This window comes from Dasypus novemcinctus, chromosome 3 (genome assembly GCF_030445035.2).
Source record: "Dasypus novemcinctus isolate mDasNov1 chromosome 3, mDasNov1.1.hap2, whole genome shotgun sequence".
Lineage (NCBI taxonomy): Eukaryota > Metazoa > Chordata > Mammalia > Cingulata > Dasypodidae > Dasypus > Dasypus novemcinctus.
Genome location: NC_080675.1, coordinates 30712251 through 30736063, shown reverse-complemented (window position 1 = coordinate 30736063; position 23813 = coordinate 30712251). Strand labels below are relative to the sequence as shown.

Below are 23813 nucleotides of genomic sequence, written 5' to 3'. Positions count from 1 at the left end.
TTCTTTCGCACTGGGCGGCTCTCCTTACGGGGTGCACTCCTTGCGTGTGGGGCTCCCCTACGCGGGGGACACCCCTGCGTGCCAGGGCACTCCTTGCGCGCATCAGCACTGCGTGTGGGCCAGCTCCACAAGGGTCAAGGAGGCCCGGGGTTTGAATCACGGCCCTCCCATGTGGTAGACGGACACCCTAACCACTGGGCCAAGTCCGTTTCCCGGTTTGTTTTTTTTAAAGATTTATTTTATTTATTTCTCTTCCCTCTCCCCCGCTCCTCCCGTCCCCCGCCGTTGTCTGCTCTCTTGTGTCCATCCTCTATGTGTACTTCTGTGTCTGCTTGCATTCTCAGTGACATTGGGAATCTGTCTCTTTTTGTTGTGTCATCTTGCTGCATCAGTTCTGCATGTGTGCAGCACCGCTCCTGGGTAGGCTGTGCTTTTTTTCCGCGGGGCAGCTCTCCTTGCAGGGCGTACTCCTTGCACGTGGGGGCCCCCTACACGGGGCACACCCCTGCGTGGCATGGCACTTTTTGAACACGGCAATACTGCATATAGGCTGGCTCACCACATGGATCAGGAGGCTCTGGGTTCGAATCCTGGACCTCCTATATGGTAGGCGGATGCTCTATCTGTTGAGCCACATCTGCTTCCCTGTCCTGGGTTTTTTGAGCTCTCATGTTAGTGAAGTTGAAACTCTTCCATCTGATCCCTGTGCCCAAGTTCTATTAACTTTTGGTTACCTGTACTTGAGAGCCCAGGGGTAGAGTGGTGCACACTGAATGGCTGGATAATGTGCAGTTCTCAGCATTCTGGACAGCACCTCTTTGACCCATGAGTGAGGATGCATGGTCCACGTGTGTCTTCTGCTCTGCTCCTCCCCATGTGCTCCTCTCCATGGCAGCAAAGGGCCCAGGCAAGGCTGTGGGTTGGCATGCAGGCCTGATAAAGTGGAGGGTCTGTCACAAGGGAATGAGATGTGCTGACTCTGGCCCATCCTCTTGGCTCCTGTCCCTGAACTGGGCTGTCTTCTCAGTTGCCCTGTCTTGTCTCCATTCTTGACAGATCCATGATTTGTTCGTGAGCTTTGACGACACCCCTCTGGGGGCTGCCTCCCTGGCCCAGGTCCACAAGGCAGTGCTGCATGATGGGCAGACGGTGGCCGTGAAGGTCCAGCACCCAAAGGTGCGGGCTCAGAGCTCGAAGGACATTCTCTTGATGGAGGTGAGAGCCTTCCCCTTTCTCTGCCCTTGTCCTCAGTCTGCATTTCCCTGGGATTCAGGCAGCCTCATCAGACTGGTTCAAGGCTGGAGTGTGGAAGGTGAGCCTTTGAGCAGCGGAATGGGAGAGCAGCGCTTGGGACCATGGCAAAAGAGGTGTTGCGGCCACTCTGCAAGCACAGCCCCTTGGTAGCTGGTCGTTTCTTCCTGCCTTATCCCTGGGAGACCCCTGTGTTGGTCTCAGACCATGCTGAGCAGCTGCTGGGGCCAGGGGGACCTTAGGAGGACATCGTAGAAATGAGAGGAGCCAAGGGTGGTTTCTTTGGGGATAGAGAAAATTACATCCTAATTTGTTAAATTATAACAAGATGGGGCATGTGGTCAACCAAGGGATATAAAAATGACATGCAGCCTACACAGAATTATTGAGGGGCATGTCTGCTTATCTGATACTTGCTTTGAATGAACAAGCTTACATGCCTGAAAATGACCCTGGAGAAAGCCCTAGTGGATGCTGCACCTCCAGGCTGTTCTAGCTCCATTCCTGGAGCAGGGGGGAAAGATGCTGCAGCAGTTCCTATTCAGGGCTGTGGCTGGCACTTCCCAGGGGGAGGCCAGCTGTTTAGCCTGCTGACCTGTCCCTCTCCCTCTTTCTTTTCTTGTTCCCTTCCCTCTGTCCCCTTTCCTCGCTCTGCACTCTGAGTTTATTCATTCGACTCACTTTAACCCTAACACATACAGCGAGGGTCTCTTCTGCACCAGGTACTAGGTGGGTGCTAGGGACCTGAGTGTGACTGAGCTGCATCTTCATCCTCAGGGAGCTCCCAGCTAGTGGAGGAGACAGGTATGAGAGCAAACAGTCACAGCGAGGGGACCCGAGCGCTGCCGAAGAGCTGGATGCAACATGTCACGGAGCCCTGGCCCTGTGCTCATGGGGCCACGGGAGGCTTCGTCCAAGAGGCGTGCTTGCATGGACTCTTTAGGAGCCCTCGAGGCACAGAGACAGGGAAAGGACAGTATGCTTCAAGTCTTGGGGGACTCTGTGTGCTTGGAGAACAATTAGTTCAAATGGTATGAGCTAGGAAATGGTTGAGATGAAGCTGGGAAGGCAGGCTGGAGAACACAGAGGGCTAAGGCATAGAATGGTGTGCATAGTAAACATTCAGTAGATAGTTGTGGAACTGAGCAGACCTGGTTTTTCCTGTAGTCAATGGGGAACCATTTAAGAATTTTAATCAGAGGAATGTGACAATCAGATGTGCATTAGAAATAATGTATTGGCAGCCTGGAGGATGTATTGGAAGACGGAAAGAACTGTAGCCAGGGAGACTAATTGAGGGGCTGCTGCATTGGTCTGGGAGAGAAATGATGATGTGATTCAAGGCAGTTTAAGAGGGGTGGAGTAGAGGGAGGGCCTCAAGGGGTAGAATTGCCCGTGCTTTGTGACCAGTTTTATATGGGGTGGATGGAAGGACTGGTATGAATGAGAAGGAGGAGACTAAAACAAATCTGGCTTAAATGAATAAGTTTAGATGTCTTTAACCTTGTGTATCAGTCAGGGTTCAGTAAGGAAAAAAGAAATCTTTTCAGGTATTTCAAACAGAAGGAATTTCAAACAGAATTGGGTTTATTGAGAATGGAATATATACATAGGTCTGTCAACTGAGAGTTGAGGTCAGAGTTGACACAGCTGTTGCCAGACATGCTGTGTGAGGAAGAGGCTGAAGTGGGGAAATACCTTGGTATTTCACTTCCTCCTGTCCCCCAGTATTCTGCCAGTGCTGTCCAATGGCTGAACTTAGCTGGAAGTAAGCTGTCAAGGGAGCCTGGGAAAAGTAGTTTCTTATGAGAGCCAGGGACTTGGGATGGATCTCAGAGCAAACTGAGACGTGATAGAGCAACTTTGTGGGATAAGATATTACTGTCATAGTTTTGGATAGGGACATTCCTGTTGGTCTAGAGTTCAGGCTGGAAATGTAGATTTAGGATTTATCAGCAAGGACATTCGTCAGAACTGAGGCTGGGAAAGTAATTGATATCTCTTAGAGAAAGTATGTAGAATGAAAAAAAGGAGGAGGGGCAAGGAAAGAATGTTGAAGAGCTCAGTCATTTATGACATTAGTTAAGGAAAATAAGTTCATGAAGGGACCAAGAAGGCATGGTCAGAGAAACTGGAGGAAAACCAGGATTAAGCAAGGTTGCTATGTCCAATGAATGAAAAACTTCAAGAAGAGAGCTCGGTATCAGTTATCTAATTGCTGCATAGTGAACCACAGCCAAACTTAGTGGCTTAAATAGCAGTCATGTACTTACTGGTGAATCTGAAATTTGGGCAGGATTTGGTAGAGATAACTCATCTCTAATTTATGTGGTGCCAGCTAGAGTAGCTTGACCGGGGGTCAGATGATCCACTTTCAAGGTGGCTCATTCCCATGGCTGGCAAATTGGTGCTGGCTATTGGCTGAGAGCTCAGCTGGGGTTGTGGGCCAGGGCCTTTGTTCCTCTCCATATGGGCCTCTTCATGGTTGTTTGGACTTTCTCACAGCATGGTGGCTGAGCTCTAAGAGTGAGTATCCTAAGAGAATAAGTCTGAACATGCATCACATTTTTATGACCTAGCCTTGGAAGTCATGTAGCATTACTTCTTCCTTACTCTACTGGCTGAAGCAAGGGAAATAACTCCATCTCTTGATGGGGAACTGACAGGGCTCTTGAAAAGTATGTAGGATGGGAGATACTGTTGCAGCCATCTTTGGAAAACATAATCTTCCAGAAATATTCATGATTGTAAAATGGGAGCTCGAACTAGACAAGGAATGTAAAGAGTATTTTGGATCTGGCAATTTAGAGGTGTTGGGAATTGCAGCTCTAGTGAGGTGAGTGGGGTGAAAGAGAATTGAGACCGAGGAAATGGAGACAATGCAATGCTCTTTGCAGAATGTTCAGCATTGGGAGGTAGGGGAGAGAAAGGGTAGGGTTAGAGCAGAGCAGAGGAGTAAGGTCTGGGAATACTTGAGCAGGCTTATAGCTGAGGGGAAGGAGGGAGTGGAGAGTGGGGAATTGAAGATTCAGAAAAGAGAAATAGTTAATATGTCACATCCAGGATGAGACTCAAGAGATTGGGCCTCAAGGACATGGGTGGAAACATTAGCCTCTGATCAGCCTCTTGTTTTGAGACCAGGGGAAGGTGGTGAGGTTGGGTACAGCTGAATGTGTGTGTAGGGGGAGAAAAGGGGTTGCAAAGTGGGCAGCTGATCTGCACCAGCCTGATGGCCTCTATTTTCTCTCTGAAGTAGGAGGCAAGACCATCTGCTGAGTATGAGGGGGTAGGAGGTGGCTCTGGAGGCTCGAGGAGGGGGTGAAGGTTTGGAATAGCTGCTGTGTGGAAGGGAGATGAGAGCTGCAGGGTTGCCCAGTGGGACCGAGTGTCCACCTGGATACCGGGTTTTCTGGAGTACCTGTAAATGGCAGGAGGAGATGTCTTGGGTATGGAATGGCCATGGCTGGGAGTCTTGAGGATATTCTCCTTGAAGCTGTGGTCGTAGGTTTCCTGAGAGCCAGCAGCCACTCCTGAGTCAGGTTGGAAGGTGCCTCTGCTGTCAGGACTCACTTGAGCTGGGAGGACAGCTGTCACCTTTTCTCTGCTCAGGGCCTCACTGGCTCCTTACGTAATAATGATGGCAGTAAAGCCAGCAGTAGTAGTTGCAGTAATAAAGGTTGGCATCTTCCTCCTGAGATGAGGATCAGATGCCTCTCTGTTCAGCCTACGCAGGTTGTGTGCGGAGTACAGAGCGGCTCCTTCCTGGAGGCTGAAGCAGCGCTGGGGCTGGCGACCTCAAGGCAGCTCGAAGAACCACAATTGCAGACTTTAGGAGAGGAGCTAGGAAGGAGGCCCAAGACCACCTCCCTGGCCGACCACCCTCATTAGTGGCAGCATTAGTCAGGGGATTGTTGTGCTTGGAGAACTTCAGTGAGTTCAAGTGGTATGAGCTGCCTTCTCACTGGGCTTGGTCTCTGGTGGAAAAAAAAAATCATACCTGGGTCACCCTTTCTCTGTCATAAAACCAAGAAGAACCATACTGGACAGCTCATTTTGTTTTATATTTGAAATCAGTAATTCAGTATATATACATACATACATACATACATACATATATATATATATATATACACACACACACACACACATACATATATATATATATATATTTTTTTTTTTTTTTTTTTCAGTCCAGGCCTAAATGGTGTCTTGGTTTTAGGAATGACAACCCCAGGTGTGCTTGGGGAGAAGAATAATTTCCAGGGGGAATTGGGGCTAACCTTAGCCACGAGAAACCTAGAGACAAAAGGGAGGCAAGGCTGCTTTTATGTACAGCCTCCTGGTGCTTCCTTTCACTTCACTTCCAGGAATTGTGTGCTCTCATGCTTCTCTCTGGCTACTCAGAAATTGCCACTGTTGTCTATTCGTCCATCCCCTAATCTCTCCCCTCACCCCATGATTGGTCACAGCCTTGTCTTGAAAGGAAGGCAATCTGATTAAAATAATTCACACTAAAGAGAGAGTGACTTATAGGCCTAATCTCTGGACATTTGCAGTTTAAGAGGCGAACTTGTAAATCCAAACACGTATCTGCTTTAAGGATAGAGGCCTGCAGGAGTGAGACTATTGAGAGAGATGATGTGGGGGCTACTGGTTATGTCAGTTAGGATGCTTTTGGCTGCAAGTATCAGAATATTCAACTAAACATGTTGTCAGTAAAAATAGTTTGTGTTATCTCACATGTCAAGACATCTGGAAGTAAGCTTGGCTCTTCCATGATTGTCTAATTCAGCACTTCACTGAGGTTTTTAAGACCCAGCTTCTTTTCATCTTTCACTATGCCAATCCTGCCTCCTGGCTTGTCCTTCTAAACTAGAGCCCCTTTTGGTCCTAAAACTGCTGCAGTGGTTTCTGGTGTTACAAGTAGGTGACAGCCAGACACCAAAGAGGGTCTGTTTCTTTGCTCACATTCCTTATTAAAAAGAAGAAAATTCTTTTACAGGAGCTCCCCAATAGAAACTCCCTCCTTCCCCATTGCCCAGAACTGGGGTACATTGCTTGCTTAAATAATTCTTGGCAAGAAAAATGAGACCTCCTTGATTGGTTTAGACCAGTCATGATTCACCTCCTCAGGCTGAGGCCTGCCTTCCTTGAAGGGCATGAAGGATGCGCACAATTGGGGCTCTGTTAGCAAGGAGGGAGGGGAGAATGGCTGTTGGGTTGGCACTCAAAACACATGTGCTGTCTTAGGGTTTTGTGTCACCTGCGAACCTGGAACTCCTCTTGGGGGAAGGGGTCTAATTGCTGGGATGACTGTTTAATGATGGTAGAGAAATGAGGGCCAACTCTAATAAATGGTGTTTGATGAACCTGATGGTGTCAGTGACTTTGCACAAAAGAGAAGAGTACAGCCGACAGTGTTTTTAAGCTTTGTCATTATCATCTGATATTGTCCCTTAAGTGGCTGGGGCAACTCTACTTCTAGATGCACAGCCAGTGACTCTTATTGATTTGAGTGACTGTCCAGAGCCAGACTAATTGGGCCCCAAGACTGGAACAGTGATTCAGCAGGAAGGGATGAACTGACGAGGCATAGTTCACCTGTCTGCTGGTGGGCTGGCTTTGCAGCAGTTCTTTCCTGCCTTCAGTGGCTGGGAGTTTAGCAGGCTGGCTCTCACACCCATTCCACTGCTTGAGAGCAGAGCAGGGCTCAAATGATCTGTGAGCCAGTTGGTAAGACATGGTCCCCAGGTCCCAATAACCTCACCCTATGTCACTCCCAGTTGTCTCTCATTCTTCTGAAATTGATGATGAACTCCTCCTTGCTCCATCACCCCTAAGGCATCTAACTCATGGCAAGTACCATGCCCTCCACGTACCTCCCCTTCCCAAGGCACTTTGGGGTGGAACTCTCAGCCTGAGCATCAGAATCTGATCCACTATTTGATGTCATCAGGCCCATCCCAGGGGTCTCTAAAAATAAAGACCAGTGACAGTCATGTTTTTTACTTTTTTTGAATAGCATTTTCAGTGCATACTGTCTGTCATCATGTTTCTTTTCTAAATGTGTTGATTGAACAGTGGGTGGCTAGGTAATGTTTGTGTTGGCACAGAATCTAACAGCTGTTTTTTATTTTTTTAAATATATGAAAAAAAATCTAGAGATGTAGACCATCCCATGGAAACTTCTCTTTGCCCTATAATTCTGTTTTTCTAAAAAGTATGCACTTTAATAACTTATCAGAACAAAGATAAACCCCATGAATAGCATGTTGTTTACATTGCTCTGAATTGAAGTTTGATCCTTGTCGAACATCCATTTTTACCATTTCGAATCAGAGCAGGCATTCTGTTTAGTGTGCTGTTTTTCCATAGAACATTATTTCTTCTATAATATATAATAACTTGATAACAATAACTCGTATTTCAGTTGCATTTCACAATTTACAAAGCTCTTTCTATGCCTTATCTCAGGCTTCCTATTGTATAGTCCTGTGTTGTATTGCAGGGGGCAGGGTTGCATAAAGAAATAAGCAAGAAAAACCTGGGTCCAAATCCCACATTCGACAATTACAAGTTGTGTGACCTTCAGAAGTGCTTTAATTTCTTGAAACCCCAGTGTCTCTCTGTAAAATGGGCAACATGAGGATTAAGATAACGTAGACACAACCCCAGGTATTGGTTCTGCTGAGGGCTACAGAGACCCACAGGTTCTATGGTCATGGCAGATGGAGTTCAGTGCCATGTCAGTTGGCCCTACTTTGGAGTTTGTGTTTCTGTGTGATGGAGCTGGACTCAGATGTGATCTTTATCCACAAGTCTCTCCTGTTACTTTTGCCGGAACTGTAGTTGGTGCCGGGGTTTAATGTATACCCAGGGGACCTGAATCTCTGGACTGACCATGTGATAGCCAGGCCCTGAGCCTCAACAGACTTGCAACTCCTACACTCTGGTTTATTGGACTTACCCCACTCAGCTAACATGGAGGTGAAGAAGGTCAACCACTACACCATGGAGCCAAGAGTACCTACAACTGAAAGCAGGAGAATTGCATCCAGCATCCATGTGGAATCTAAGCCCCCTCTTGATATAGATGTGGAGTGGACACAACCATTCTAAAGTCCACAGGATGGAGGAATAGAGTATGTATTAGAGTGGACTTAACAATATTCTATTCATGAACTATTGTGATTAGTAATCAAAGAAAATGTGGCATTGGTGTGGAGAAAGTGGCCATGGTAGCTGCTGGGGATAGGGAGTGGGAGGAAGAGATGAGATGTGGGGGCATTTTCGGGGGTTGGAGTTGTCCTGGGTGGTGCTGCAGGGACAGTTACCAGACATTGTATGTCCTCCCATGGCCCACTGGGAGGACTGTGGGAGTGTGTGGGCTTTGGTGTGGACCATTGACCATGAGGTGCAGCGGTGCTCAGAGATGTATTCACCAAGTGCAATGAATGTCTCATGATGATGGAGGAGGTTGTTGTTATGGGGTGAGGGCGGTGGGGGGTATATGGGGACCTCATATTTTTTTAATGTAATATTAAAAAAATAAAGAAAAATGAAGTGCATTGTAACACAGTGCTTGCCATGTAGTAGGTACTAAATGATGATGATTTCCGTTTTTTTTTGTTTTTTGTTTTGCTATTATAAAGAGCAGTCACCCATTTTCAAACTTTTACATGCCTCTCAATTTTTACATTATATTTCTGTGTGGCTCAATTTATTTTTCCTCCTATGAGCCTATGACCCTGATAAGAAAATCATTTTGTTATTTTACCTTGAAGGAAGTATTAATTATTGTTGTTGAATGTACCTTGATTGATTCATAAGATTCCAGATTAAGTAGAGAATTCTTAGGCACTTTGAGATCATGGTTCCTCCCAAATCAGAAACACAAAAACTCAATGCATTTGGATAAAATAAATGTGAACATATAATTATCTCAAGGGAGAGGACAAATCCTTTTAAATAATCACTTATTCATTCATTTATTTATTCACTCATTCACCTGAGTATTCAATAAACATCTGCTGAGTGTTGAGTATGTGCTATGCACTGGCAAAAATATTGGCTGTTGAAAGAGTGTTATGGAGGAAATACATTTTGGGAGAAAAATCAAAAAGTCAAATTTGTAGCAACACCTGTTTTATTTAAACTGATTGCATCTGGTGTCAAAAAGAAAAACCTAAATAAACCTACTTACGGCAGGCTCTGAAGAAGGGAACTAAATGGAAACTGTAGTTTTAGTATACTCTCGTCCAAGAAAACTTTAACAGGGCAGCAGCCCAAAGCACTTGGGTTAGCTCACTCTTGACCTGGCCTCCTGTCCTTTCAGTGAATTTCAAGTGTTTGGAGAACCCCCTCAATGCAGTTATGTGAGCATGTACATTTTCTGGGCTTAGTGTTTAGCAGCAAGTTTTCAAACAGGGTGGTGATCTGCTTGTTTTAGTTTCCGCATTGTTAAAGCAAATGCCATGCAATGGTTGGCCTAACCCTGGGAATTTACAGGCTCATGGTTTTGAGGGTAGGAGAAGCCCCCAGTTAAGGTGTCATCAAGGCGATGCTTTCCGCAGGAGACTGTGGCGTTCTGGGGCTGGCCACTGTGATCATGGATTTTGGCTTTTCATTCACGTGGCAATGCACATGGTGGCCTCTTCTGGCTCCTCACTTCCGCTGACTTCCAGCTTCTGGCTGCTCCTGGTGGTTCTCTCTCTGTGACCTTCCCTATAAGACCTTCACGTACAGGGTTAAGACCCATCCTGAGCCAGCTGGGCCACACTGTAACTGAAGTAACCTCTCAAAAGGGCCCATTTACAAGGAGTCAGGCCCGCAGGGATGGATTAAGTGTAAGGGCATATTTTTTTGGAGTACATAGCTCTAAATCACCACAGTCCTATCAAGCGGAGGACCACTGAGTTCTATTCAAATAGGACCTCTCATTTTAAAATAATCAAGGGCCCTACTAGCTACCTGCAGAATGCTTTAAAAACCAGTTTTATGAGTACTGTGAAGTGTTTTGGGTTATCAATTAGTTTGCTCATTAGTTGTCAGCATTTAATCTTAACCAATGAATTCTATGACTGCTTTCATGATTAATGATGTAGGTATTAATAATAACCAATGGTACTAGTAATGACCAATTATGAAATTGATTAGCAGGAGAAAAATCTTTAAAGTGCTTCTCAGTGCTGTTTGGATATTAATGATAATTAAAAATCTCACAAATAACAATGACCATACCATCAATGATGGGAAATTACTGTTTGGCCAGAGGCTTTATCCCCAGGGTATAGACACCACCAGGCTAAAGCTCTGTGGAGCTCCCTGAGTAGACTCACGTCTGCTTCAGGGTAATTACCTAGGAAATAATCCATAAATATTGACTGAACAAATGAGGGAACCTCATTGTTCCACCTCCTGTGGAATTTGGACTAGAACAAAATGCTGAAGAGCTTTTCTCGCCTGAACTCAGAGCCCAGAGATTGGAAGTCAGGTGCTGGAGATGACATGTGTGCCCCTGCTCACCTCCCTTTCCTGGCAGCCAGGGGTCATCTGGGGACACCGTGGGACATGCCGTAGCCAGGTGCCTGGGTCTGATGGATGCTGGCCAGCCCTGCCTGCCGCCTCTCCCTTCTGGTTCTCCGTGACACAAACAGAAACAAAACATAAACTAAATCGATTATCATAAGGTCACAGGGCTAGTCCATGAAAGACTAGACAAGACTGAAAAGAAATTAGACTGCAGCCCAATGTAATTTAACAGGGTTTTGATAGAAACTGAGTACAATAACCCTTCTTGATGATTCTTTCAGAATGGTGTCTGGTACATCACCTAGAACAGAGGGTTTAAAAACAAAGGTTAAAGTACAAATGCCTTGTAGTTAGTGGCCTGGCTTTAGATTTCTTTCTTTTGTATCACACAGCTCCTAACACAGTGTTAGATAAAACATCCTCGACCAGGGCTAAACAATGCATCAGGCAAGACTCAGCTGGGGCTCAGTAAGTCCTTCTGGATAGTTCAACGAGAAAGGTCTTTTAGTACTCAAGGGCCTATGGTTCTTTAGTTTTTGCTCATTGCCATCTGCCATAGCTGGGGAGGGGGGGGGGGCGGGGAGGATATTTTTGGAGAACTTGGACTACAGTTGATACCAAGAATTACTAGGAGGATCTGGTCAGTTCTCTCCAGGTCTGGCTTTGAACACTGACAGCATGTCCTGGAGGGCTTATAGGAGAGCAGGAGAGTTATGCTCCCTTCTTGGAATGCTGGAACTCCTCCTATGTCCCTGACATCATTGTTGTTCATCTACTGTAGAGCCATCATCTGTGAATTTGTGAGAATGTCTCAAATCCATGTGGACTTCTAGCAAAAGCCTATTACCCAGTGGGAGGTAGGCTCAGAACTGAGTCCCTGCAGATAGAGGGGGCTGTGGTATTTTCTGTAGATGTCACTGGATCTTGTTCTCTGCCATTGATATTTAATTCCAGATCATTAAACTGATACCCAAAATGCCAGATAGGGCTTCTGAAACTCCCCTTTTCACCATATCATCGCTCAAGAATCCACAGTGGAGCCAAATTGCCCAAAGCTTGAGCTGTTCATCTGATTTGTCAAATCCCTTATCTCTTGCTCCTCTTGTCTTTCCCATCCTTATTTTCCCATTTCAGCTTAATTTTCTATTATGAAATATTTTGGACATAAAAAAATATAGAGACTAATACAATAAATACTCAGGTACCAACCCCTCAGCTTAAGGAATTTTTTAAAAAAATGGGCCCGCTGATGGCAGACTTGATGAATTTCAGGTGCTTGTCATGGCTGTGAAGCAACTGTTTCCAGAGTTTGAATTCATGTGGCTGGTGGATGAAGCCAAGAAGAACCTGCCTTTGGAGCTGGATTTCCTCAATGAAGGGAGGAACGCCGAAAAAGTGGCCCAAATGCTCAAGCAATTTGACTTCCTAAAGGTAGGAGGGGCAGGGCAGTGGGAGCAGGATAGTCTGGGGGGAGGATTGGCCCTTGCCCTGAGTGTCTCCCATTTCAAACCTGAGTGGGGAGGTCTCTTTCCTGAGTCTTCTTTCCGAGGATGAATGATTTGCCACTGGTGATACACATTAAAGCCCTGAAAATACCAAATGTGATTGTTGATCTGTCAATCAACAGATGTTTTTTGAATAATCTTCAGTTGTAAGACACTGAGGACTATTCAGTGCCTTTAAACCATAATTTCTGCCTCGATGAAGCATAGGATGCTGATGCTGAGGCTAAAAATGATGATCGTGATAGCTAACACTTATTGAAACCCAGGCAGTGCCCTAAACACTTTAGATATATGATATTAACTCATTTAATATGTCAGCTCTATTATAATGTGACCTATGTGTCCCTAAAAATCACCATACTATGTACAATTGCAGAATAGAAACCGCAGGGCTTATGGGGGAAACGGGGCCTGGGCACAACAGTTCCAAACATTATTGGTGACACACACGCAAAGGGTAGGAACCTAATAAAAAGAGTACCCCATTTTTTACTTGTCAAATGGCTAAGGTACATACATACATACATACATATACACACACACACACACACACACACAGATATGTATTTTAGTTTGCTGGCTGCTAAAACAAATACCATACACTTGGTGGGCTTAAACAGCAGGAATTTATTGGCTCACAGTTTTGAGGCTAGGAGAAGTCCAAAATTGAGGTGTCAGCAAGGTGATGCTTTCTCCCCAAAGAACTGGCATTCTGGGGCTGGCTGCCAGCGATCCTTGGGCCATAGCTTTTCCCTCACATGACCGTGCCCATGGTGCTGTCTTCTTTCTCTTCTGGGTTCCTTTGACTTACAGCTTCTTTCACTGCGGCTTTTCTTTCCCCTATGACCTTCCTTCTATCGCTTCCAGTAATAGGATTGAGATCCATCCTGATTTGGCCACACCTTAACTGAAAATACCATCCTCAAACGTCCTATTTACAATGGGTTCACACCCTTAGGAATGGATTAAGATGAAAAATATGTTGGTTCTGGGGTGTACAACTCAATGTACTACAATTTAATTCTGCATGACATATGGCACATTACCCTGAAGTTTGCTTGTGGAATTGGGCATCAGAAGCACAGCAGCTTGTAAATTATTGTGAAGTTATTGGAAGGATGGTCATCTGGAATTGAACAGAAAGTGACACCAGATACGGGTGGGTATGGCTCATAACATGTGAAGTGGCGTTTGAGGTGTGTGTTTTGTGTCTTCCTGTGTGGCTCGGTTTTCTGTGTTCACTGAGTGTTTCTTGTGGATGAAGTCACACATATGCAAATGCAAAATCTGCATTATGATGAAACATGTCAATCACATTGGAACAGATTTGTTTTCAAAACAAGTATTCTAGCAGATCTGGTTGTATACTAGAAAATACTTATGTGGGAAATGATATCCAGCAATACCAGGTCACAGCTCTAAGTGCCCCCCAGGTGGCATTGCACATAAATGCTCTAGGGACTCAAAAGAAGAGACTCCTTTGGGTCAAGCATGCCAGGGGAGGTTCTGCACAAGACATGTCTCCAGAGCTGGTCTTTGAGGACTGTCCTGATGTTCCCCACAGGGCATAGAGGGGTTGGAATGGAAGATGCACACCAACACCGCTGTTCTTCTAACCCATTTTGTCCTTGGTGGGGTTGGTCCCCATTTAGCCAGGGACACCCCTCTATTGGGATGGTGCAGGGGGTCAGAGGCCCTTCTGGCAGCCAATATGGAGAGCTTGACTTCCAACCATCAGAAGGATTGGTAAGGACCAGTTGTCCTCCAGCCACACAGTAGACCTGGCAAGTACAGGAGGAGGCATCCCAAAGTCCCTAGGGAGCTCCTTGTGAGAGTTGCACATCAGACCCTCAAGTAGGGAGGGGAGGGTGGCTCCAAGGATTGAATGGGAAGGTTTTTGTATCTGTGGACTAAATCTGCATTTGAAGAGAACGTCAAGGCTTCTGAAGATATCATGAGAAATGGAGGTACCATTTATACTTCTCATGCTTTCTGGGTTGATTAATGGAGATGTGATGACTCAGAATTCCAAAGCTTGGATTGTGTTAGGAGAAGCCACAGCCATGATGATCATGCACATTGATTTTGGTGGAAGGTGTGGATATAGCCACTGGAGAAGTTTAGCTCTTTGAGTGTGTTGGGAGTCAGGTTTGCCCCAGTTTGTTTCCTGGCTTTTCCTTGCCTATCATTGTAGACATGGACCTACAGACCTTCCTGTGCCTGTGACTCCAACATGCAGACTGGATCTGGTAACACTGCCCCATCCTTAAAGCTCAAACCACCAGTTCAGTGAAAACCTGGCTCCCTAAGACAGCTAATAACCTTGACTAATTAGCGTAGTGCTGTACATCTAAAATATGCTTCCACTTGCATATCCTATTTCTTTCACTCCTTTATCCCATATCTATTGACCATTTCTTATGAAACTGTTCCTGTGCTAGGAGCTAAGGGTACCCAGGTAAGTAAGAGATTGTTGGTCCCTGCCCTGGAGACACTTCCTGCGCATAACGTGTTGTTACCATACAGGTTGATCAGTGCTATGACAGAGACTTGCCTATGTTTCTGTGGATGCCCAAAGGAAGTATTTAATTGCAAAAAGGATAAGAACCAGAAGGGTGTATCAGTTTGATATTATTGATAAATTCCAAAAAGAAATTTTGGATTATGTTTTGTAATCTGATCTGTACCTGGCATGATTGAGTTATGATTAGGGCATTGGTGCCCCATCCCTTGGTGGGTGGGGACTCACAGATAAAAGGCATGGCAAAGAACAAGTTGAGGGTTTCTGATGCTGAAGTTTAGATGTAGGAGTTTGATGCTGAAGTCTTAAGCTGGAGCCCCAGGGAAAGAGACAGAGCCTATCGCCTGATAGTCTACAGCTGACCTTGTAGAGAGAGGCAAAGCCTAGAGAGCCTCATAGTCTACAGCTGACCTTGTGGAGGAAACAGAGGTGCTGAGTCCAGAGGAACCCAGGAATCCTGAACCCTCACAGCCATCAGCAGCCATCTTGCTCCAACATGTGAAAATAGACTTTGGTGAGGGAAGTAACTTATGCTTTATGGCCTGGTAACTCTAAGCTCCTACCCCAAACCAATCAGTTTCTGGTATTTTGCATCAGCACCCCGTTGGCTGACTAATACAGAGGGTTTCCAGGAAGTGGTGACCATGTAGAAAGAGATAGGCAATATCTACTGAACGTTTCCTTTGTGTCAGGTGCTGTTACATGGAAAGCCATGCAAGTACGCTGACACTGAATTCTTAAACAGCCATCATCCCATTTTCCAAATGGCAGTCTTGGTCATAAAGTGGAGGAGCTAGGACTAGAACCCAGATTTTCAGACTCTAACTCTGGTGTTCTTTGTAGGGTATTCTGCTGCTGCTTGCCCCACAGGTGTGTACCTCAGGGCCAGAACTATGAGCCAGACAAACAGAACCATCTCTTCCACTGTTTCCATGGAAACAGCAAAATTACCCCTGGCTGGGGCCAACTAGCAATGGCCAGACCAAACCAAGCATGCAGTAATAATAATAACACCACAAATTTTTAAAAAGAGAATGCCATATGGGTAAATAATTAATGTAGTAATTTGACCTGCTGCTCCCAAAGCCTGTATGCCAGTCTTAAGACAATGGTGGAAATAGGCTCCTGAGTAATTAAGTTTGCCTAAACACATAACAAGTGGGAAGTGAGTTTTGAGCTGTGAACCCAGTTCAGCTCTTAAAACTGGAGATAAATTGTCTTTGCACACTGGCACCCCATCACAACATCTGTGCGTAATTAAGCCTCAGCAAAGAGTTTACCTCAGCGTGTGAAGCATCTTCCAAGGCTTATGTGGGGTTTAATAACCTCAACCCTGTGCCATAAATCTCCATGCCTCAGACAGGCATTGACTGCAAATATGATGTTAGAGAGACTGGGGGAGGGAAGGGGGTAGTCAGCCTGAACGGTCAAGACCAGGGCATTTGTGGATTTGGCCTGAGAGAGAGAGAGAGAGAACGAACACTCTGAACTTTTCTTCTGTTTGTGTGTGTGTGTGCGCTAATTGCCTCTTTAATTTTTCTCTTTCAGCACCATGTTGAAACATGGGTGATGGTGTTGAGTGAATTTCATCCTAGTCTCCCAAACCCTCCTGCCCTTGTGGTGATTTAGGGTCAAGCCATGTGACCTTTGGTCCCTCTGCTGAGCCAATTTTCTCCAACAGTGAGCAGTTTGGCATTTGCAGGCATGTCAGGGTTGCATCCACCGAGGGGCAAGCGTCCATGACAAAGCTCTTTGTCCCCCAGGTTTGATTTTTCTGCCACTTCAGATCTAAGCAGCTGAAGCGAGAGGTGTGTTCTATTTGTCAGGCTGGAATGGTTCCATCTGGAGGGAGATGTGGGCGCGGGCAGGTAGATGGATGGCGATGGGAAGGGGAACCAGAGCACACCAATGACCCTGATTAATGAGCCCAGGGAATCTCCAGCCTTTGGTTTTTCTTTTGGTCCTTGGCTCTTACATGACTATTTTCCAAGTCTCCGTAGCCAGGCCTGGCCTTGGCTCTGACCTTGTGTCTCCAGAGCCCCAGGCACCCACTGCCAAATTTGGGTTTCCAAATAAACAAGGGGTGGAGAATTTAACCCCAAAGGATGTTCTTTTTATTTGAAAGCCAGGAACAACAACAAAAGAGCAACAACCATGAAACTTAAAGATACTTTTAGAAAAATGCCAAGTAAGTCTGAATTTTATGTTAACAGTCACAAAGATTAGCAAACTTTTCTATTGGCCCAGATTTTGAAAGGGCAAAAACCACAGGGAAGTGGCAGACTGAAATAGCCTGAATTTCTGTTGCAACCTTTGTTCTAAGGAACCTAAAGAGCTTCACCTGAAAGTACAGCCTCTTTTGTCCTAGAGCTCCTTATTGAGAATGGGGCAAGAGCAATTTTCCTTTCTGACAAGGAAAACTGAGATATAGAGGAGTTAAGTGGCTGGTCTAAGATGCAGCGATAATTTGGTGAACTAGGAGCAGGAAGCAGGTCTCCTGACCAGACGGCTGCTATCTTACTGTTAGTTGAGTTTTGGGGTTTGACCTTATTTCCCAAAAACACTTGAATTAGCTGCCCTGGTTTCTTTATTTGTCAGAAGAAATAGACCATGAAGGTGTTAGGAATGGGGCATGACATAAACCAGGTAATTCTTCTTCCTTGGGTGTCACTCACTCACATGAGCCCTTGGTGCAGTCTAATCTCTTGCCTACTCCTGGGGAAATCCATTCTCTTCTTGGCTGTTGGGTGTTCTCAGAGTCAGAGGGGGTTAGATGATGTATCAGGAATATTCTTGTTTGCAGGTAGCTGTAGCACCATCTACAAACATCCCGTTTTTATTAAGAAAATAGAAGCTTTCCCAGAATCTCTTAGGAGACTTCCACTTGTCTCTCATGCCAGAACTGTGTCACGTGGCCATACTTAGTTGCAGGGCAGGCAGGGACACTATTCAGTTTTTTCCAGCCTCCATCTGAAGTGGAGGTGGGCAACAGGGAAGTGGAAGACTGAGAATAGGTGTTAGGTTAGTTAGGATCCAGCGTTGTCAGCCACAGGGGGCTTGTTGGAAACGGGCTTGAGAAAATTCATGACTCTGACTGAAATCATCATCTGTTAATAGTAAAAACACATTCATTCATTCATTCAGTACATACCATACACCCCTTGCACAGGAGTAGAAACTAAGACAGAGGGTTAAGATTCCTGTGAACATCCTGAAATGAGACTGATAGTGGGATAGGGAGAGGGAACTAGCTTTTAACATTAACTCCCATCCAGGTACGAAGCGTTTCATGCATTTTCCCTAACCCAATTTTAGTTTTGACTCTTGACTGCGTCTGGCAGGTGCTGAGGAGGGCCAGGGAATCCATTCTTTGTCCCCAAACAGGAAGTTATCTCTAAAGGAGAGGGCTGTCCTTGGTCTGGTTACTCCCTGCCTCCACCCCAGCTGCTGCCGAGATCCCCCTCGGGCCTCTTCTTCCTTTGTGGGAAGGAACAACTGCTCTCATCTGGCTGGCTGTGCACAGTGGTGCCCTGATCCCCAGCTCCCCAGACCATTCTGAGCCTCCTGTCCTCCTCTCCTGTTCTAGGTCCCCCGGATCTACTGGGAGCTGTCCACCAAGCGGGTTCTTCTGATGGAGTTTGTGGAGGGCGGGCAGGTCAACGACAGAGACTACATGGAGAGGAACAAGATTGATGTCAACGAGGTGAGAATGGGAACTTGGGGCTGCTACATGAGAGGGCGTGGGCTCGGTCCAGCTTCCCAGAGTGGGCAGGCACATCCAGGTGTCCCATCTCTTCAAGCTAGGGTTTATAGTATACAGTAGGATGAAGGGATGAGCCTCAGGATGAACTTTGGGTATGTTTCTGGAGTCTTTTTTTCTTTTAAAGATACATAGATCACAGAAATGTTATGTTAAAAAATATAAGAGTTTCCCATATACCCCACCCTACCCCCCACCCCCACTCCTCCCACAGCAACAACCTGTTTCATCATTGTGGCATATTCATTGCATTTGGTGAGTATGTTTTAGAGCACTGCTGCACTGCATGGATTATAGTTTACATTGTAGTTATACTCTCCCCCAGTCCATTCAGTGGGTTATGGCAGGATATATAATACCCAGCATTTGTTCCTGCAAAATCATTTAGGACAACTCCAAGTCCCGAAAATGTCCCCACATCTCATCTCTTCTCCCTCTCCCTGCCCTCAGCAACTACTGTGGTCACTGTCTCCACATCAATGATACAATTCCTTCCATTGCTAGAGTCACAATAGTTCTATAGTAGAATACCAGTAAGTCCACTGTAATCCATATTTTATTCCTCCATCCTGTGGACCCTGGGATAGTGATGTCTATTTCACCTCTACATTGAGAGGGGGCTTAGATTCCACATGGCTGATGGATGCGATTCTCCTGCTTGGAGTTGTAGGCACTCTTGGTTCCATGGTGTGGTGGTTGACCATCTTCACCTCCCTGTTAGCTGACCTGGGTAAGTCCAGTGAACTGGAGAGTAGATGTTGCAACTCTGGTGAGACTCAGGGCCCAGCTGGCACATGGACTGTTCAGAGATGCAAGTCTCATGAGTATACACTAACCCCAGTGCCAACCACAGGTTCAGTAAAAGTGACAGAAGACGCATGTGTAGAAAGGTCACATCTGAGTCCAACTCCATCACACTCAGGAGCACAAATTCCAAAGTAGGGCCCACTGACAAGGCACTGAACTCCAGAGCCACCTGCCATGACTGTAGAACCTTTGTGCCTCCGTGGGCCTCAGGAGCACTGGTACCTGGGGTTGTATCTACTTTGGCATCTCTAGGATCCTGCTGAGATATGCATAGGTGCAACCCCTTTGATGACTTCCCGACTCATTTTGAAGTCTCTTAGCTGTATAAACTCATTTGTCTTTACCATTTCCCCCTTTTATCAAGATCTTTTTATAGTTGCATCATCAGCTGGTGATTGGTAGTAATCCCTCAGTGCCAGAGAGGCTCATCCCCAGGAGTCATGTCCCACACTGGGGGGAAGGTAATGCATTTACATGCTGAGTTTGGCTTAGAGAGTTGGAGCCTGCTTTATAAATGAAGATTGGGGATGATCAACAATTTTTATTTAAAGTGAACATGGTTATGTTTTGGAGCAGAATGAAAAACTGATATGAATTTTAAGATAAGTCATAGTTCAAATAAATTAAGTGCCCTCCTCCCATCCCCAGGGGTCCTGTTCCCTCTCCTTTGTGTTAGGAAAAGAAGAGGGAAAGATTGAGAAGCCTGCTACCTGTGTCAGTTTGGTTGAGCCCATTCAGTTCAACCAACATTTCTTGAGAATCTACTAGGTACTTAGAATGTGTTAGGTACTGGGAACAGAGACATGACCCTGTCGCTAAAAACTGCACAATCTATAGACGGCAACTGCAGAAACATATAAAAAAGCAACTTTAATAAACTATGATAAGTGTAGTGATAGACCTATGTGCAAAGTATTCTGGTAACTCAGCCAGGAGTGGATGGATGAGAGAGGAAAGGCTTGGGGGAGGTGACCTTTGAGTTAGGACTTGATAGATGGGGAGGTCTTTATGGACTTGGGAGCAGAAGACATATCAGTCTGTGGAGTGGTGAGTAATCCCCCTCTACAACGTTACTAACGAGAGATCAGCAAGCTTCCGCTGGAATGTCTCCAGTGATGGGGAGCTCATTACCTCTTCAAATAGTTTCCCAAGTGTCTAACACAGTTTCAGGTGTTTAGTACTACAACAAATGAACCAACCAGCCAGGCAAAAAGACACCCTTTCCATTGCTGAACATCTCTGCCTGTGGTGAGAACAGGGTGTGGGTGCTGGGAAGCATTTCACCCTGGACTCCAGAGAGCAGAGTAGAACCTGTAGGTGCCCTGTTGTGCACACTGGGCTCTGTCCTGAGGCTGCTTAGGCTTGGGTGGCAGATGGTGTCCCAGGAAGCCCAGCACACCCCAGGTGAAGGGTCAGGACTGCCCTGTCCCCGGGGCCCTCCCACAAAGCCCCTCCCCTCCCTGCAGCTCCTGTTTGGATGATCGTGCCTCTTTCTTGTACCATTGGAGCTGGACAGAGCTGAGCAGCCCTTCCCAGATCACAAGTTATCAGACAAAATGGAGGCAGAGGCCCCTGTGTGACAGCAGCAGCCGGTGTATCAGCATTATGGTGCCAGGGGACAGGCGGGCCCATGTCTCCACCTCCCACCACCTTGGTCCCAGGGAAACCTGTCCATTGGGAGCTGTAGCCTGTACCCCATTTTCTTCTTCTTGATCCCCATAGGGCCCCTGAGGTAAGGGTGAAGGTTGTAATTTTTCAACAGCGATCCTCATATTTAAAGTGCCTACTGTGTGCTAGCTGTGGGGATTCGGTGGGGAATCAGACCCAGCCCCTCCTTTTAAGGCATTCCCAGCCTAGCGTTGGAGTCAGATGCACGAATGAATCATTATAGCCTTGTCTAGGCAGCAAGAGGGAGATGAGTAAGTCCGCGGGGGCCACGTGATGCAGCACCCGCCTCTGCCCACAGGTCGGCTTCCCCAGGAAGATGCGTAGGAATTTTCCAGGAGAGGGAAAGGGAGGGCATTGCAAGGAAGCAGAAGGGTGGGTGTGGATTGAAGGGCTTTGGGCAGGGTTCCCGGGGACTGTGGGGAGGTGAGGTGGTGAGATGGTGGGGAAGTAGGTGCTGGAGGCCTTTGGTCTGAGCCTTGAGGTACTGGGGAGCCACTAAAGGGTTTTGAGGAGTACAGCAATGTGCTCCGCCACTCTGGGTAGGGAGGAAGGAATGGAAGAGACCAGACAACAGGGAGGTAAATGTGCTAGGCAGCAAATGAAGCAGATGAGTGTGTGGCCCCAGTGGTGGGGTGGGACCAGAGGAGACAGCCACACCTTGGCTCAAAAGACAAGGCAGGTGCAATTGCAGGTGAGGGCAGTGGTTGTGAGCACAGGCCTGCTGGAGTTGTAATGGAAATGATCGCAGGACCTGCTGCTCAGAGGGCAGAGCATCACCCAGCACAGCACAGTGTGGAGTCAGCAATCCCAAATGGTAGCTGGATGCTTATTGCTGTTCTCGTTATTGTTGTTGGGCCCTGTCTTTTCCTCCTTCCCCCTTTACCTGGAAGCTCCTGTATGGAGCATCAGACTCCCTGTGTTGGGCCCTTTCTCCATAGTAAGCTTCTGAGGTAGGTCTTAGTGTCTCTATTTTGCAGATGAAGCAGAGACTCAGAGAGGGCCGGCAGTTGGTCTAGGGTCACAGCTCGTAGTGGTGCACCTCTGCAAACGTTCCTATGCTATACTATATCATCACCATCAAGATGAAGAATCTAAGCCTCTCCAGCCCCCTACAGACTCCCTCTGCCCCCTCCCCATCAATACCCGCACCCCCACCAGGGCTAACCGCTGTTGTGACTCTTGTCACGACAGGTCATTTTTGCCCACTTTTGAACTGCAGGTGAACGCAGTCCAAATCTTTTGGGCTGGCATCTTCATCATAAATCAGGTGTGCTCTGTTTCTGGAATCTCTATGCTGTTTTGTTGGTCTCTTATCCTTGCAATCATATCACACTGTCTTTATTACTTAACCCACTACCCCTGGCCTGTAGGGTTTGCACAAGTGTCTTTAGGAAGCTCTTTAGTTTCTGAGATGATGCCATTAAATGCTTATTTCACAGAAACCCCAGGCTTGCTGACCATCGATGACACTGGGAGTAGGTTAGGAACTGGCCCTCCTCTGCAGAAATGAACCTGTTATGTCACTTGCCGCTAAAGCAAAGGCAGGGAAGCGGACTTGGCCCAATGGATAGGGCATCTGCGTACCACATGGGAGGTCTGTGGTTCAAACCTTGGGCCTCCTTGGCCTGTGTGGAGCTGGCCCATGTGCAGTGCTGATGCGTGCAAGGAGTGCCCTGCCACGCAGGGGTGTTCCTGCGTAGGGGAGCCCCATGCGCAAGGAGTGCGTCCCATAAGGAGAGCCGTCCGGCGCAAAAGAAAGTGCAGCCTGTCTGAGCACAGATGGAGAGCTGACACAACAAGATGACACAACAAAAAGAGACACAGATTCCTGGTGCCCCTGATAAGGATAGAAGCGACCACAGAAGAACACACAGCGAATGGACACAGAGAGCAGACAACTCGGGGGGGGGGGGGGCGTGAAGGGGAGAGAAATTAAAAAAAAAAATAAAGCAAAGCCATAGGCCCCATGGAAGACCGGTGGTGTGTGTATGTGTGTGTTGAATATGAACGACTTCACATTCCTTGAAGTTTCAAACAATTCTGAGGTTCTAATCGTCTCCCTGGGACTGTGGGGCTCAGCCAGCGAGTCCCTGGAGTGATTCTCCCTCCTGAGACCACTTGGCAATGAGCATTCCTTGGGAGGAAAGTACAAGGACAGATAGGAGTGACAAGGGGCAAAGATCTCATGCACACCCTGGGGGTAGGGTGGTGAGTGACATCTTGGTGACTCAGCTGGAAAGTATCTCTAGAAGGACCCCTGTCTAGGTGGGTGGGGATGGCTCCAGACCCTTCCAACCACTTGCAGAGTCATCCCCACTCCCCTCCTCGAAGCCCTTCACCCCACAGCTTCCCAGTCCAACCCAGCCCACCTGTGAGAACCTGCATACCAGTCTAAGTAGCCAATTGCTGATGGACCCAAGTAGTGAAAGTGAAGGGGCAAGATGACCTGGGTTCAAGCTCTAGCCCTGCCAGGGACTTGCTGCCTGACTTCGGGAAAATCACCCCACTTCTCTGGGTGGCAATTTTCTTATCAAAGGCATTGGATGAGCTGGACTCTAAGTGTCCTTCCTGTTTGGATATTTTATACAATAGAGATTTTTTTGTCTTGCTGGGAGCTAAGACTTATTCACAAACTATCTATTTGAAAATCACCATGGGAACTTATTTAAAAATACAGATTCCTGGGCCCTACCTCAAGCTTAGTTCAGAATTTGGGATGAGGATAGGTGGAAGGGGTTGCAAGAATCTGTATTTTAGCAAACTCTTCAGG

The 23813-nt window shown here is 46.6% G+C and overlaps 1 protein-coding gene across 5 annotated transcripts in view; it reads left to right on the top strand.

Annotated features, from left to right (window-relative positions):
* ADCK1 (aarF domain containing kinase 1) overlaps positions 1-23813 on the top strand; it is a 129927-nt gene that overhangs the window by 80648 nt on the left and 25466 nt on the right. For 3 of the 5 annotated variants that reach the window (XM_058292928.2, XM_058292935.2, XM_058292924.2), the window contains 3 exons: positions 1057-1215; positions 12055-12213; positions 18395-18511. In XM_058292928.2, coding sequence (XP_058148911.1) covers positions 1057-1215; positions 12055-12213; positions 18395-18511 — 435 coding nt within the window. The remainder of the gene's footprint in view (positions 1-1056; positions 1216-12054; positions 12214-18394; positions 18512-23813) is intronic. The other 2 variants (XM_058292943.2, XM_058292938.2) reach the window with 1 other exon arrangement.